General features: G+C 40.6%; 1 protein-coding gene across 2 annotated transcripts in view; it reads right to left on the bottom strand.

Moving 5' to 3' along the window:
• Window positions 1-1,839: 1,839 nt before the first annotated feature.
• Window positions 1,840-14,632, bottom strand: part of MRPL3 (mitochondrial ribosomal protein L3) — a 96,242-nt gene continuing 83,449 nt past the window's right edge. Inside the window, exons 10-11 of one of the 2 annotated variants that reach the window (XM_075828599.1) lie at window positions 3,435-3,499; window positions 2,176-2,264 (exon numbers count right to left, since the gene is read on the bottom strand). In XM_075828599.1, coding sequence (XP_075684714.1) covers window positions 3,455-3,499 — 45 coding nt within the window. In that variant the 3' untranslated portion in view covers window positions 2,176-2,264; window positions 3,435-3,454. Of the gene's footprint in view, window positions 2,265-3,434; window positions 3,500-14,632 lie in introns of both variants that reach the window. The other variant, XM_075828598.1, reaches the window with a different exon arrangement.

Below are 14,632 nucleotides of genomic sequence, written 5' to 3'. Positions count from 1 at the left end.
CCATGTGCCCAAACAGTACTTTATGACCACATATGCCATGCTCATGTGAAACGGCCTAATAATTTTTGGGGTGTTTTTTCTCCTGAATTCCTCGCGGAAATAAAACATTTAGCTAAAACTACATATTATTGGGAAAAAAAAATCTTTAATTTTCACTGCCCAATTCTAATAAATTCTACGAAAAACCTGTGGGGTCAAAATGGTCACTATACCCCTAGAACATTCCTTGAGGGGTATAGTTTCCAAAATTGGGTATGTTTTTGGGTGTATTTAATGTTTTGGCACCTCAAGGCCTTTTCAAACATGAAATGGTGCGTGGAAAACATCACAATAAAAAGGAGGCCCCAAAATCCACTAGGTGCTCCTTCATTTCAGAGGCCTGTGTTTTAGTCCAGTAGCACACTAGGGCCACATGTGGGATATTTTTGAAGACTACAGAATCTGTGTAATAAATATTGAGTTGTGTTTTTCTGTTAACACCGGCTGCGTTATTGTAATAAATTGGTTAAATTGAAAATCTTCCAGAAAAAAAAATGAATTTATAAATTATAGCTCCATTTTGCTTTAATTCCTGTGAAAGGATTTTTTGGGCGGAAACAATAGCGCAGTCGACTGCGCTATTGATTCCGTCCCAAAAAACTGAAAACTTACAGAACGGAGACAAATGGAAAACATTTGCAACGGAAACATTACCATTGAAAGCAATGGTAATACAAACGGAAGCTATGATTTCCATTTGGTTTGCGTTCGTGGGTTCCCCTGACAGAAAGGTCTGACGGAAGACATTAATGTGAACACACCCTTACTGTATCCATAATGCAGTCAATTCAGAAAGCATATTTTGGGCTGGGCAGCGCAGGCCCCGTAGCAGCCACAGGCAGGCCCGGGGCCCTAAGAGGATGGGGACCTTGGGCAATTGCCCAGTCCCCCCCCTAATGCCAGCCCTGGTTGAGAAGGATCGGGGCTATAGAATAAATAACAGCATCATAAATCATAGACTAAATAAAAGCATGCAATGTCAATCAGCTGCTTCTAAGGCCAGCAAGATATTGTCATGTATTAAAAGAGGCATGGACTAGCAGGACAGGGACATATCACTTTACAAAGCATCAGTGTGGCCTCATCTGAATATGCAAATCATAGTAAGGATGCATTGGAGTTGGAAAAAATACAAAGAAGAACTACTAAACTAATAAGGGGCATGGAGACTCCTAGTTATAAGGAAAAATTCTTGTTTGAATGTTGATCCAATTTGATCGCCACTTAGCATCAATAGGAACATTTTTCCTTTTAAAGGGCAGATTGGTTCATGTTTTAGATTTTGTTTTTTTACCTACCTCTGGATCAATAGCGGTAAAACAAAGTTCTAAAGTTTAACCATATCCCTTCCCTTTCTTCCATCCCTTGGCTGAGCTTGATGAACGTTATGATGAAAGTGAACGTTAAACGTATATTTTTCTTTAACATGGAAGTCTATGGGTGACCGAAGTCATCCGTCAGAGACATCCAGTGAAAAACATATAGTTCATGGGCGACAGATGGCCAACGGATGCAATTAGTCGCTCACACACACACACACCTATGTTAAAAAAATCGTATATGTTTAATGTATACTTTTTTTTCTGGATAGTCGTGACATATACATTTTAATTTTAACATAGGCGTCTAGGGGCAACGGATGTCTTACAGATGGCATCAGTCAGAGGTATACTTTTTTTTTTTTACATGTGTTTCGAAATCTCATGTTATACATCTCGGATATGTCGGATTAAGAGAGAAAGTATGGGAAGCCATCGATAGAGCGGCATGTATGTTCTTCTTATAAACAAAATGCAATCATTAACAAATAATCTTTATTTCACCGTTTATATCATGTTAGAGAACTCGAAGCAATGATAGTTATAAATCACTGGCTTTTAGGTATCCACAAGATCCATAAAAAAAATCCATCTGAATAGCCGCTTATGAACAAACCTGTTAATGTCTCTCTGTTCTTCAAAAACAGAAGTGGCAGCAGTAGAAGGGGAAACCCTTTGGAAACCTCTGTCCTTCATAAACTACAGAAGCTCAGTGATCGGATGACAACACCTATGTGAATAAAGATGTAAGATATGCTAAGAGTATTTGACAGAGGGCTCATTGAACTGGAATACTTCTTCATCGTAAAGGTCTTCTGGCAGCTCTTCATCTCCATCAGCAAAATATGTAGGGAATGGAAGATTTTCAAAGCCTTTTTGTTTTAAAGCAAGTTTTGTGTCCGTGACCTAGAAAACAAAATGATCTCATTTCTTATTTTATATATTTATTTTTTTTAGCACATTATTGCTATTCCTATAATTTACCGGTCTGTGACAAAATGGTTAATGGGTAAAATAACTTGGAATGATTAAACAAATGTGGGACGGAATATACACATTATTTATTGTGCTTATTACAATAACTGACAGACACGGAGTAAAAAAAAGGGGAAATCAAAATTGTGGCTTCAGTACAGCCCTCCATTGATAAAATAATAAGTTGACTTAACTTGATCTAAAGAATTTTGGGTGATGTTTGTTGAATTTTCAATGACATCTATGTTAAATAAAACCTACTAAAATCTTGCACTTTTCACTGTCAACTGAGTCTCAAGGCCCTTTTACACTGGCCAATTATGGGGCAAACGAGCGTTCACAGAACACTCACTCCCGCTTATTGCCCTGTGTAATATTTGAATTTTGTCTCCTTTCGGCCTAGTCAGGTTGGTATACGTCAGTATACCTTCGTTTTGAGGAATTGAACAGTGCAGTAGACTACCCTGTTCCATACAACGGAATCCCGTAAAAAAAAAGTATACCGCGTGGTATACATGTTTTCTTGTTTTTAACATGGCAGCCTATGGGTGACACGTTTCACTATATGACATACGTCACAGGCATTCCTTTAACACACCATTTTCCCTTTCGTATAAACAAGGGGGGTGAGTGACTACTAACAACTCTATTTTGGACTTTGTGGATCCATTGTGCAGCTGCAGAGTTATTTACGACTAGTTATATGGAGGAACTGTGGACATTTCCTTCTCTTGCGTAGCTCCACTGGACTTTGGGATTCATCTGCTTTGTGTGCACTAGTAGAATACACAGGAGCTACTGCAGAGAGACTGAGCCGTCACAGCAGCTCACTGTCGGATTCGGCTGGGAATGGGAATACTGTAACGCATAAAAGCTGCTGAAGTGAAACAGTGCATTTTTTTTTTTAAATAAAAGTTATTTATAAAAAAAACAACATAAAAGATGTCCACAGCTTTTAATTTTAACTAATAAATTACAAAACTCCCAAGACCTACCTGTATTTCATCTAATATAACAGTGTACTCTAAACATCCACTCAAAATGTATGACATTCAGTATTTTTTCCATACATTACTAATACACATAACATGTCCCCTTTACCTTTTGATGTGCTTTTATTTTTATTCGAGGCTATGGCTTTTTGACTGTAGTGACAAACTGGTTTCCTGAAAAAAAAACAACCCCTTTAAGCTGGATTGCTTGTACGCCTAAATCCTGCTCTGGGCATTTCTGCAGACTCAGAATTCCTTTATTGTACTTCAAAGTACTTCGCTTCTGGAATCATGGCCAGTGGATGATTTTAGTTTTTGTTTTTTTTAATTGAAGTTTGTATTTGTGTTTTTTTATTGAACGCCTCAAGTGTATTTTTCAACCATGTTGGGTCTAGAGATTTTTCAAAAATCCTACAGCAAAGAGTGTGCCACCTCCTACAATTTTGTAAATGCGCCGCGTGGTAACAGAAGTGTATCAAGCAAGGTGAGCGATTTGAACTCAGAAGCCTACAGAATTATAATTGCAGCTCTGGACTCCAATACAAAATCAGTATGTAAAATCTTGTCAAAAGGTGACCATATGCTTCAAGGTGCAGCTTTGTGGCAAAGAGTATTTTTGATATTTCTGGATGAAGGAGATGTTGGGGATAAACATGATCTCTGATATCAAGCAAAGAAACAACAAACAAGCCTCCTCAATCTGTACGTAACCTGTATAGAGAATGATCACCAATTTTCACAGTATAAAAAACACAAAAGCAACACCTTCTCTCAGCAACCACTTGTTCCACGTCTCAAAGCAGCCCTTATGCAAAAACTGTTCCGAATGTGACAGCAAAGGGAAGCCACTTTTCCCAGCTGGCAGAGAACCGTTTATGCAGTTTGAAATCTATTCACGTCTGTCAGGACCATTCATGTTTGTGAATACAACAGTTTTTTTTTTCCTCCCTGTATAGGAACTTCAGTTATAGTTCCCTGTAGGTTTAATACTATTGAAAATAAAAGAAATGTTCGAAGCAAAAAAAAAAAAAAAAAAAAAAAAAAAAAAGTGTATTTGCAAGGCAAGAATCCTACAAAAAATGTGACCACCTAGAAAATCTATAAAAGAAAAAAAAAAAATCAATGGAGAAAGGAGTTAGGGTCTTTATAAAGGAGTTCTTCATGATGGCTTTTTAATGAATATTTATAAACTGCTGTATATATACACGCGCGGTATATTCTGTAACGAATATCTCTCCAAATAAGATCAATCCACAGATAAAGAGTAGATCCCCTTTATAAGTTTAGAAATAGAAAGTAGAAAGGGAAACCTCTGTCCTTCATACATTACAGAAGCTCGGTGATCTGATGACTACACCTATATTAATAATGATATCAATTGGCTAAGATTATTTGACAGAGGGCGCATTGAACTGAGATTCTTCATCGTAAATTTCTTCTGGCTGCATGTGCAAAAAAAAACAAAACTTTATAATAGATTTGTTTTACTGTTTACTCACTGAAATTAATCTGTAGTGTAAAACCGCTGCTAGTTGACTATGGGGAGCGCTCACCTACTGATCAGCAGCAGCTCCGACACCCGGGCTCCTACAGCTAGGCACAGATAACAGCGTCTGCCATGTTAACCCTCTGAACACAAATGCTTTAGTATTTACATGCTCCTGCCCGTTATACTATGTAAAGCCTGCCGCTCAGAGGGTTATCATACTAGAGGATGTTATTTCGGTCTAGCTGAAGGAGCCCTTGTGAGGTCAGTCAAAGATTACTAGTCCTTCTCAATTAATTAGAATAGCATCAAAAAGTTAATTTTTTTCAGTAATTCAATTCAAAAATGTAAACTCCTATATTATATAGATTCATTACACACAAAGTGATCTATTTCCTGCGTGTTATATCAAGTCCAGAGTCAACGCAGCGTCTACCAGGACATTTTCGAGCACTTCATGCTTCCTTCTGCTGACAAGCTTTATGGAGATGCAGATTTCATTTTCCAGCAGGACTTGGCACTTGCCCACACTGCTGGCCAATCAAGCACAGTGATACGGCGGTTATTAAACCAAGTATTGGCACTTTTGGCAAACTCGCCTGACCTAAACCCCATAGAGAATCTATGGGGTATTGTCAAGAGGAAGATGAGAGACACCAGACCCAACAATGCAGACATGCTGAAGGCCGCTATCAAAGCAACCTGGGCTTCCATAACACCTCAGCAGTGCCACAGGCTGATCGCCTCCATGCCACGCCGCATTTATGCAGTAATTCATGCAAAAGAAGCCCCGGCCAAGTATTGAGGGCATATACTGTACATACTTTTCAGTAGGCCAACATTTCGGTATTAAAATTCATTTTTGAAATTGGGCTTATATAATATTCTAATTTTCTGAGACACTACCTTTTGTGTTTTCATTAACTGTTATCCATAATCATCAACATTAAAAGAAAAAAATTCTGGAAATAGATCACTCTGTGTGTAATGAATCTATATAATATGTGAGTTTCACTTTTTGAATTGAATTACTGAAATAAATAAACTTTTTGATGATATTCTAATTCATTGTGAAGGACTAGTATATGTGGTGCAGTCAACAGCAGCAATAAAGAACACGGGTAAACACACTGATGGCCAGTGGCTTAACAGGAAAACATAGGACTAAAGGCAGAATAGTTTAGTTTTAAGGGGTTAACCTCTTTTGCAACATCCACCGTACATGCACAGCAGATGCAACATATGTATGGAGCAAGATTAGGAGCAGAGCCCATTCCATACGCGGCGGCTATCAGCTGTATATGACAGCTGACACCTAGCTCTAACGGCCCGGATTGGAGGAGATGTCCGATCTTGGCCATTTAACCACCATGGCATCTAAATCGTTAGACAGAGGAATAAAAAAATTGATCATAAAGTCAAATGTTCCCCAAAATTGTATTAATTACAGCTTGCTCTGCAAAAAAATAAACCCACAAACAGCTCTATTAAGGAAAATATTTATGGTCTCAGAATATAGCAAATTTTTTTTTTTTTAAGAAATTGTTCTTATTTTGTAAAATTAGTCAAACATAAAAAAAAAAACACTATATAAATTTGGTATTGTCGCAATCAAATTGACCGGCAGAAAAAAGTTTACATGTAATTTTACCATGTAGTGAACGCCGTAAAATGGAGGAATTGCGTTTTTTTTTCCCCCATTCTACCGCACCACCTTTTTAAAAGTTTCTCAGTAAACTATATGGTACCATTAAAAAAAAACAACTTGTGCCACAAAAAAATAAGCTCCCATATGGCTATGTCAACAGAAAGATAAAAAAAAAATATGGCTCTTGAAAGGCCAGGAGGCAAAAATAAAAATCTAAAAATTTAAAACTGGCTGCGGCGTCAATGGGTTAATACTACATACAGCAGCACTGAGCAGATCAGCAAGTGTCAGTCATCACACAGGATGGCTGAGGACATGCTCTCTCAGCATACTTCTGAATGGAATTTTGTATAAGTATTTGGAGAGATAAAGACACATATCTTCCGAAACAAGTAACTTACAGAGCTGTTGTCGGTAGACGACTGGCGAAAGTTATTTCTACTAACCCATTAAATGCTCATGGCATGTGAAGCCCAGTAAAAAACAAAAAACAAACTGTACCGCAACCTCTGAATACACCTTTAAAAAATGGACCACTGAAATGGACTCTCTCATTGGAATAGAGATGGTTTTGGCCAAGGCACATGACCACTCTCCTCACGTCATGGCCACTTGGTGCTGCTGAGTGGATTTCAAAGATGATCCCAGATTTGCAACATGGCTGTCTCAAATCCGGTGAGACAACATTTTCAATCAATGATTTTAAACAACCTTAACCGCTGCATCCAGCTGGTAAATTAACAGAGAAGTGGCCATATCTCTCCATTCATTCTTATGAGGGTAAGGCCTCATGCACACGACCGTGCATATGCGTTCCGCATATGATCCGCAACTGCCTATGCACACAACCATGGTTTCCACGAGCCCGGACCGCAAAAAAAATAGGATGTCATCTTACAGAATGCAATTGCGGTCCGGGCTCCTTTAAGTCAATGCACATCTTGTGTGTGCACTGTCCGTGGTTGCTGACAACCTGCAGAGGACACTCTGTGGCCCGTCCACGTCTTATTCACAGACCGTGCACACGACTATGGTCGTGTGCATGAAGCCTTAGGGTATGTTCACACGCTAGACTAAAAATGGCTGTAAAATACGGAGCTGTTTTCAAGGGAAAACAGACTGATTATCAGCCGTTTTTTTTATGCATCAAGCGTTTTTTGGAGCTGTTTTTCTATTGAGACAATGAAAAACAGCTTGAAAAACGGCTCAATAAGTGACACACTTTTATGGGGCGTTTTTTTACGCGTCGGTTTTATAAACGGCCGCGCAAAAAACGCCCCGTGGGAACGGAATGCCTTTTTTCCCATTGAAATCAATGGGCAGATGTCTGGAGGCGTTCAGCCTCTGCATTTTTTGCCATTTTTCGGGGCGTTTACGGCCCGAAAAACGGATGAAAATAAGCATTGTGAACATACCGTTACAGAAACAGCCAAACAAGTGGCCTCAGCTGTTTCTGTAGGAATCCTTCAGCCGCACTAGGTGGGATGGAGTTCGATGACCCCTGTACTGGAGATAGGTGCAGGGACACGCATCTATCAAACATTGATAGCCAATCCTGTAGACATAAATGTTTAAGTTGTGAATAACCCTTTAACAATCAAGGTAACTAACGTTACAGGCGCGCGCGCACACACACGCACACAAACGAAAAAGGCAAATTATTATTTTCAAAAGTAATTAGAAAAAGAGATATGCTACTCTAACTAGATCTGTAACTATCTCAGCCAATATTTTTCTATTCATCGAATTTGTGTAATGTTTGCATACTGGTCTATATATGCCAAAGCGAGACAACACCATTAGGGGGGATTCACACGAGCGTGTATTCGGTCCGTGCGGGCCGCGTGGTTTTCACGCGGCACGCATGGACCAATACAAGTCTATGGGGCAGTACAGACAGTCCGTGCTTTTTGCACAGCGTTTGTCTGCTGCGCAAAAAGCGCGACAGGTTCAATAACTCTGCGTATTTCGCGCATCACGCACCCATTGAAGTCAATGGGTGCGTGAAAATCACGCGCACCACACGGAAGCACTTCCGTGGGACGAGCGTGATTTGCGCAACGGCAGTGAAAAGGATGAATGAAAACAGAAAAGCACCACGTGCTTTTCTGTTTCCGAACATCCAAACGGAGTGTCTTTGCGATGAGCGAAGCCGGACAAGCGAACCGAACTTCACCGGGTTCGGCCGAAATCGTTTTGGCCGAACCCGGCAAAAAAATTATCGGTACGCGACGTCAGGAGATAGTCACTGTCCATGGTGCTGAAAGAGTTAAACTGTTTCAGCACCATGGACCGTGACTTCCGATCCCAATATACATGAACCTGTAGAAAAAAAAACGAAGTTCTGACTTACCGATAACTCCCGGCGTCTTCCTCCAGTCTGACCTCCCGGGATGACAATTAAGTCCAAGTGACAGCTCCAGCCAATCACAGGCCAAGCACAGGCTGAAGCGGTCACATGGACTGGCGCGTCATCCAGGGAGGTGGGGCCCGATGTCAAGAGAGGCGCATCACCAAGGACGCGTCACCAAGGACGCGTCACCAAGGCAACGGCCGGGAAGTTCTCGGTAAGTACGAACTTTTTCTTTTTTTTCTACAGGTTTTGCGATATTGTGTTCGGCATTCACTGTCGAGGGTGCTGAAAGAGATACTGCCGATCAGTTAGCTCTTTCAGCACCTTGGACAGTGACGGGCGTCGACTAGCCTCATCTCTATGATGGCGGCTGCGCGAAAATCACGCAGCCGCGTATCAGACACGGATGACACACGCAGCTGTCAAATGGTTTTTGCGCGCGCAAAACGCAGCGTTGTTTGCGCGCGCAAAAACGCAACGTTCGTGTGTATCTGCCCTTAGAGTGAATCCCTGTTTTGTGGATTTTAACTTATTAATCTGTCCTTTTTTTTGCGGTGTATTAAAGCACATTTTAATTATAATTTTTTAAGGTGTGCTCGTCTTCTATGCGTCTTTTTTTGTTGTGTAACTATTTATGATATTCAAACATGTAGCACCTCTAATTTCTGGTATATTAGTGGTGATGGTCTGCTATAACCATACAGATGTGGTGCAAACGACGCAGTAAAAAGTATAATTTCTTCCAAATAAAACAAGGCCTCTTATAGCCACGTCAATGAATAAAAAAAAAGGAAAAAAAGCTATAGTTAGTTGCTGAAAGGCAGAGAGTCAAAAACGAAAATCTCACAGAATATCACCGGTTGAAAACAGTGGGGAATGGAAGCTGTATACTAGATGATCACACTATGTTGCTGGGCAGGGAAGGGGGAGAAGCTGGATGCTGATTGGTCATACAGAAAACATTACACCCTCCAGAGTGAAAAGAGAGTCACCTCCCATTTGGCTAATAGAGCCAAATTAGCATATTTAGAAAAATGCTCATAACTTTGCACATAATGAATGTTTTTGAAAAAAATTGCACTGTAGTTATCAGCAGAAAAGCACCTATTAGATTAGTTAGGAGATAGGGCATTAATAAACTACTGCCCGATACTCTTTGAGTTAAGGAATAATGTGTATGCGCTGGACAACTCCTTTACGAGCTCAAGGTTTAACGATTATTAAAAAATCACTCAGATCTCCTATTTTGTTGAATTCCTTTTTTCATGGTTTTATACTGATGAAGCGTAATCCTTTTCAATAAATACATATTTCTATACTATTAACCAGCTAGCCAAGTGAATGTTGTTAACTGGCAGACAAGGTCCAAGTGAGCAGACCCTAGCGACTGATCCGGTACGACAAGCCATCCACTATCTATAGTTCCACATGTGAGATAAGCAGTTTTTTGTCTCCCAAATGTGAGTGCATATATCTTATGGTATAAACCGGGACCATTACCCCTAACATACACCAGCCCAGTTCATGGTTTACTTCCTTTCAACATGGCAGAGAAGCACGGACCTTTCTCACTTTGGTTTCTCCATGTTTTAATTGGCATGTCCGAAGGGTTGGAGTTTGACTAAAGGGCATGTCTTAGTTTTGCTCAGTGATGGAGCAGCAGCCTAAGCTTCACCCGTTTTCCAAAAACCTATTGTTCGCAAAGTCCAAAAGTGGAGAGAGAGGTAAAAACTGTGCTTAAAATTTCTATGGACTTTCTATCTGATCATTTCTACTTTTAAAAGTGTTTATTCCGTAAAGAGAAACGGTCACGTTGAACATGCTGTATATAGAGTAAGAGAAGATGAGCAGATTGTTAAAGAGTCTTGTGGGAATTAATTCAGTATAACTTCAAATTTATTCATTTAAATAACTGCTAACACTGGGCAGTCCTACTCAGTGACTGACAGCCTTCCCTGTATGAGGGTGCATACGAAAATAACTGTCAATCACTGAGCAGGACTGCCCACTGGACTCTTAAGGCCAAAAAGTGCAGGGATTTAAATATATAAAATTACAAGTTATAATGAATCTTTTCCCACAAACCATACATCAATCTACTCAGCCCCTCCTGCTCTATAACATACAGCACACAGATCAGGCAGCATGTTCAACGTGACAGGTTCCCTTTAATGTCCCTCCGAATAACTGAAAACTGTGACTCACTGTTCAATTAAGAACAATTCAATTAATGTAATTATTGGGAGATTTATTTAAAGTGCTTGTTCCAAATAAGAACTCCATTAAAGTGTAGCTAACCGTTCAACAAACTTCATAGTGACATGTCAGAAGTTTGGATTGGTGGGGGTCCGATTGGTGGGAGATCCCCACCAATCGCTAGAACGAAGCAGCTAAAGCACTAGTGTGAGCGCTCAGCTGCTTAGTTTCTGTTCGGATTTTTCCGGAAAACCGATGTATCTGAGTACGGGCTCATAGACTTTGTATTGACCGATACATTTATTTCCGGAAAAAGCCGAACAGACCCGAAGCGGCGGAGCGCGCACAAGAGCACTTCAGCTGCTTCGTTCTAGCGATTGGTGGGGGTCTCTGTGCTTGGCTCCCACCAATCCAAACTTCTGACATGTCACTATGACATGTCAGAAGTTTGTCGAACTTTTAGCTACACTTTAAGGCATCTTATAAAAGTAATTTTATTAGGCGTTCAGCCCTAAGATTCCAACAAAGGGCCGGTACTGGTTGGGTGGACGCTCTTCATTAAAAAGTATCGTAGTTACAGAAAGTTTAATGGAGGTCAATAACTTCTGCTGATAGCGAAACCACTTTCAGGCCAGACAGCTCATTACCATAACGTTTGGAACAGCACCTTTAAAAAGCACATCGTCCCTCATTTGACATTAATAGGTTTTAGAACAATAGCTGCACAATTGTAGGATAATAAGTATTTTTTAAAAGGACATCATAGAAAAGTAAGGAAATGGAGATGGATTACTTGACTTATGTACTGCGAGACAGAAATATCTAATGTGAAATGAGATGAAACAGACTTTACAGTAAAAACGTACAGAGGTCAGCAAGCTCATCTCACTAACAAGTTACAGGTCGGTTGCGACCTCCAAGACAAAAAAGTAAAAATCAATTCATCATCTCTAACAAACACCTCAAGAAACCCCAGAATAAGGTAAGAGAAATAGTGTCTATAGAATAAAAAAAAATCAACGGCGTTTTCTTAAAGAATGCATCCTATGTTGCCAGGCAGATCGTTTCAAAAGGAAGAGGAGTTGCGTGTTCGCTCGCTAAGTGACGGGCTGACAGGAGATTGGCAGTTTTGTATTCATGTGGTGCCTCTGAAAGGAAAGTTATACACTTCAAAGTTCAACACTTACAGGTTCTCGGAGATGGAACAGAAAGTGAAAATGGTATATACTGTGCACAAACTAGACCTCTCGATTTATACAGTGGATATTCCAGGTACTGTGCAGTACTTGCTTAAAAATACTTTCTTTATTATTAACTTGTTGTAAGACCCAAAAAGTCATTTTGAACTTTTAAGTATACATTTTTGATATCTTGAAGTTTTCTTATTATCAAGATTCAGCAGCATATTTTACTTTATACTGTATATTCCATTAAAGAGGTTATTTAAGATTAGGAAAAAAGGGTCTGCTGCTTTTCTTTTTACCTACACAAACAGCGCCACTTGTTTCAATGGTTTGAATCTGATATTGCAGCTCAGCACTAAGTGAATGAGGCTGAGCTTTAATACGAGGTACAGCCCATGGACAAGAGTCGCACTCCTGGGAAAAAGTTGACTCTTTTTTTCTAATCTTACACAACCCCTTTACACCAAAAGTTCTTAGATAGTTGATCCAAGGATGCTTGCAATGACATGTAAGCTTGCATTACAGCATGTTCTGTTAGGGTATGTGCACACACACTAATTACGTCCGTAATTGACGGACGTATTTCGGCCGCAAGTCCCGGACCGAACTCAGTGCAGGGAGCCGGGCTCCTAGCATCATAGTTATGTACGATGCTAGGAGTCCCTGCCTCTCTGCAGGGCAACTGTCCCGTACTGTAATCATGTTTTCAGTACGGGACAGCAGTTCCACGGAGAGGCAGGGGCTCCTAGCATCGTACATAACTATGATGCTAGGAGCCCGGCTCCCTGCACTGTGTTCGGTCCGGTACTTGCGGCCGAAATACGTCCGTCATTTACGGACGTAATTAGTGTGTGCGCACATACCCTTACTACCGTGTTTCCCCGATAGTAAGACACCCCCGATTGTAAGACGTATCGGGGGTTTCAGGGGGGTCGGCTAATATAAGCCGTACCCCGAAAGTAAGACATATGTCTTACTTTCTGGGAAACACGGGGGTATTGCCGCCTCCTGCCCACTTCCGCGCCGCCCCCCTCTCCATACGTCACCGCGCCGAAATACGGTAATGCAGGATAAAAGTTAAAGAAATTCATACTTACCCGGCCGTTGTCTTGGTGACGCGTCCCTCTCTTCACATCCAGCCCGACATCCCTGGATGATGCGGCAGTCCATGTGACCGCTGCAGCCTGTGATTGACCTGTGATTGGCTGCAGCGGTCACATGGCCTGAAACGTCATCCAGGGATGTCAGGCCGGATGTCGAGAGGGACGCGTCACCAAGGCAACGGCCGGGAGACCGGACTGGAGGAAGCAGGAAGTTCTTGGTAAGTATGAACGTCTTTTCTTTTTTTTCCAATATAAGACATACCCCGAAAGTAAGACATGGTGGGGCTTTTGGGGATAAAAAGAAAGTAAGACACTGTCTTACTTTCGGGGAAACACGGTATTCAGGTGCAAGGCACAACTGCTCTGTATACAGAATACAAAGCAGCTGTAACTGAAAAAGTAAAAATAATTTAAGAAAAAGTAACTACAATGTAGCAACAAACACACGGATAGGCATTTTTATAAAAACAAACAAACAAAAAAAAAACTGTTTTCAAAGGTGTACATAACTTTTAGGGCCTGTTCACATCAGCGTTGCCCTTCTGTTGAGGGGTTCCGTCAGAAGTTTCCGTCGGGTTAACCCCTCAACGGAAAGGCAAACTGAAAACGTAGCTTCCGTTTCTCTCACCATTGATCTCAATGGTGATGAAACGGTGCTAATTAGTCTAAAATCACTTTTTAGTAACTCCTTTTAAATTATATTTGCATACGGTGTGTGATTTCAGCGCTTATATGCTCTTTGAAAGGATGATTATGTTCCCCTTCAGCAAAACCGTATACACGGAAACAAAATTGCTGAATTTAACTTTGTTAAAATTGTTAGCAAGAAAATTAGACACAGAGAACCAGGTCACAGGCTACTCACTGCATACAAAAGGCATGTTCCGTTTTTAGCCATTTTTATTATGAAAAGACTTGCTACATCAGAGCTGGATATTTCCTATGTTAAAAAAAAAAAAGTGCCATTCCGAAATTCAGCTGCATAGACAACTGGGCGTGTTTTTACTTTTGACCAAGTGGGCGTTGTAAAGAAAAGTATGACGCTGACCAATCAGCGTCATGCACTTCTCTCCATTCATTTACTCTGCACATAGTGACCCTGCGTTGTTCACTATGTGCGGTCACATACTCACTCATTACTGTTATTGAAGTGTCTTGACAGTGAATAAACATTTCTTCCAGCCAGGACAGGATGTCTATTCACAATCCCGACACTTCGGTAACGTTTGTGTGGTACTTACAGCACAGCAAGCGTAATCTCGCTGTAAGCTGTCATTTACAGCATGATCTCGCGAGATTACGCTTGCTGTGCGGTAAGTACCACACAAACATTACCG

This window comes from Rhinoderma darwinii, chromosome 5 (genome assembly GCF_050947455.1).
Source record: "Rhinoderma darwinii isolate aRhiDar2 chromosome 5, aRhiDar2.hap1, whole genome shotgun sequence".
In the NCBI taxonomy this organism is placed as follows: Eukaryota; Metazoa; Chordata; class Amphibia; order Anura; family Rhinodermatidae; genus Rhinoderma; species Rhinoderma darwinii.
Note: the sequence above shows the minus strand (reverse complement) of the source record. Positions and strands in the feature narration are given on the sequence as shown.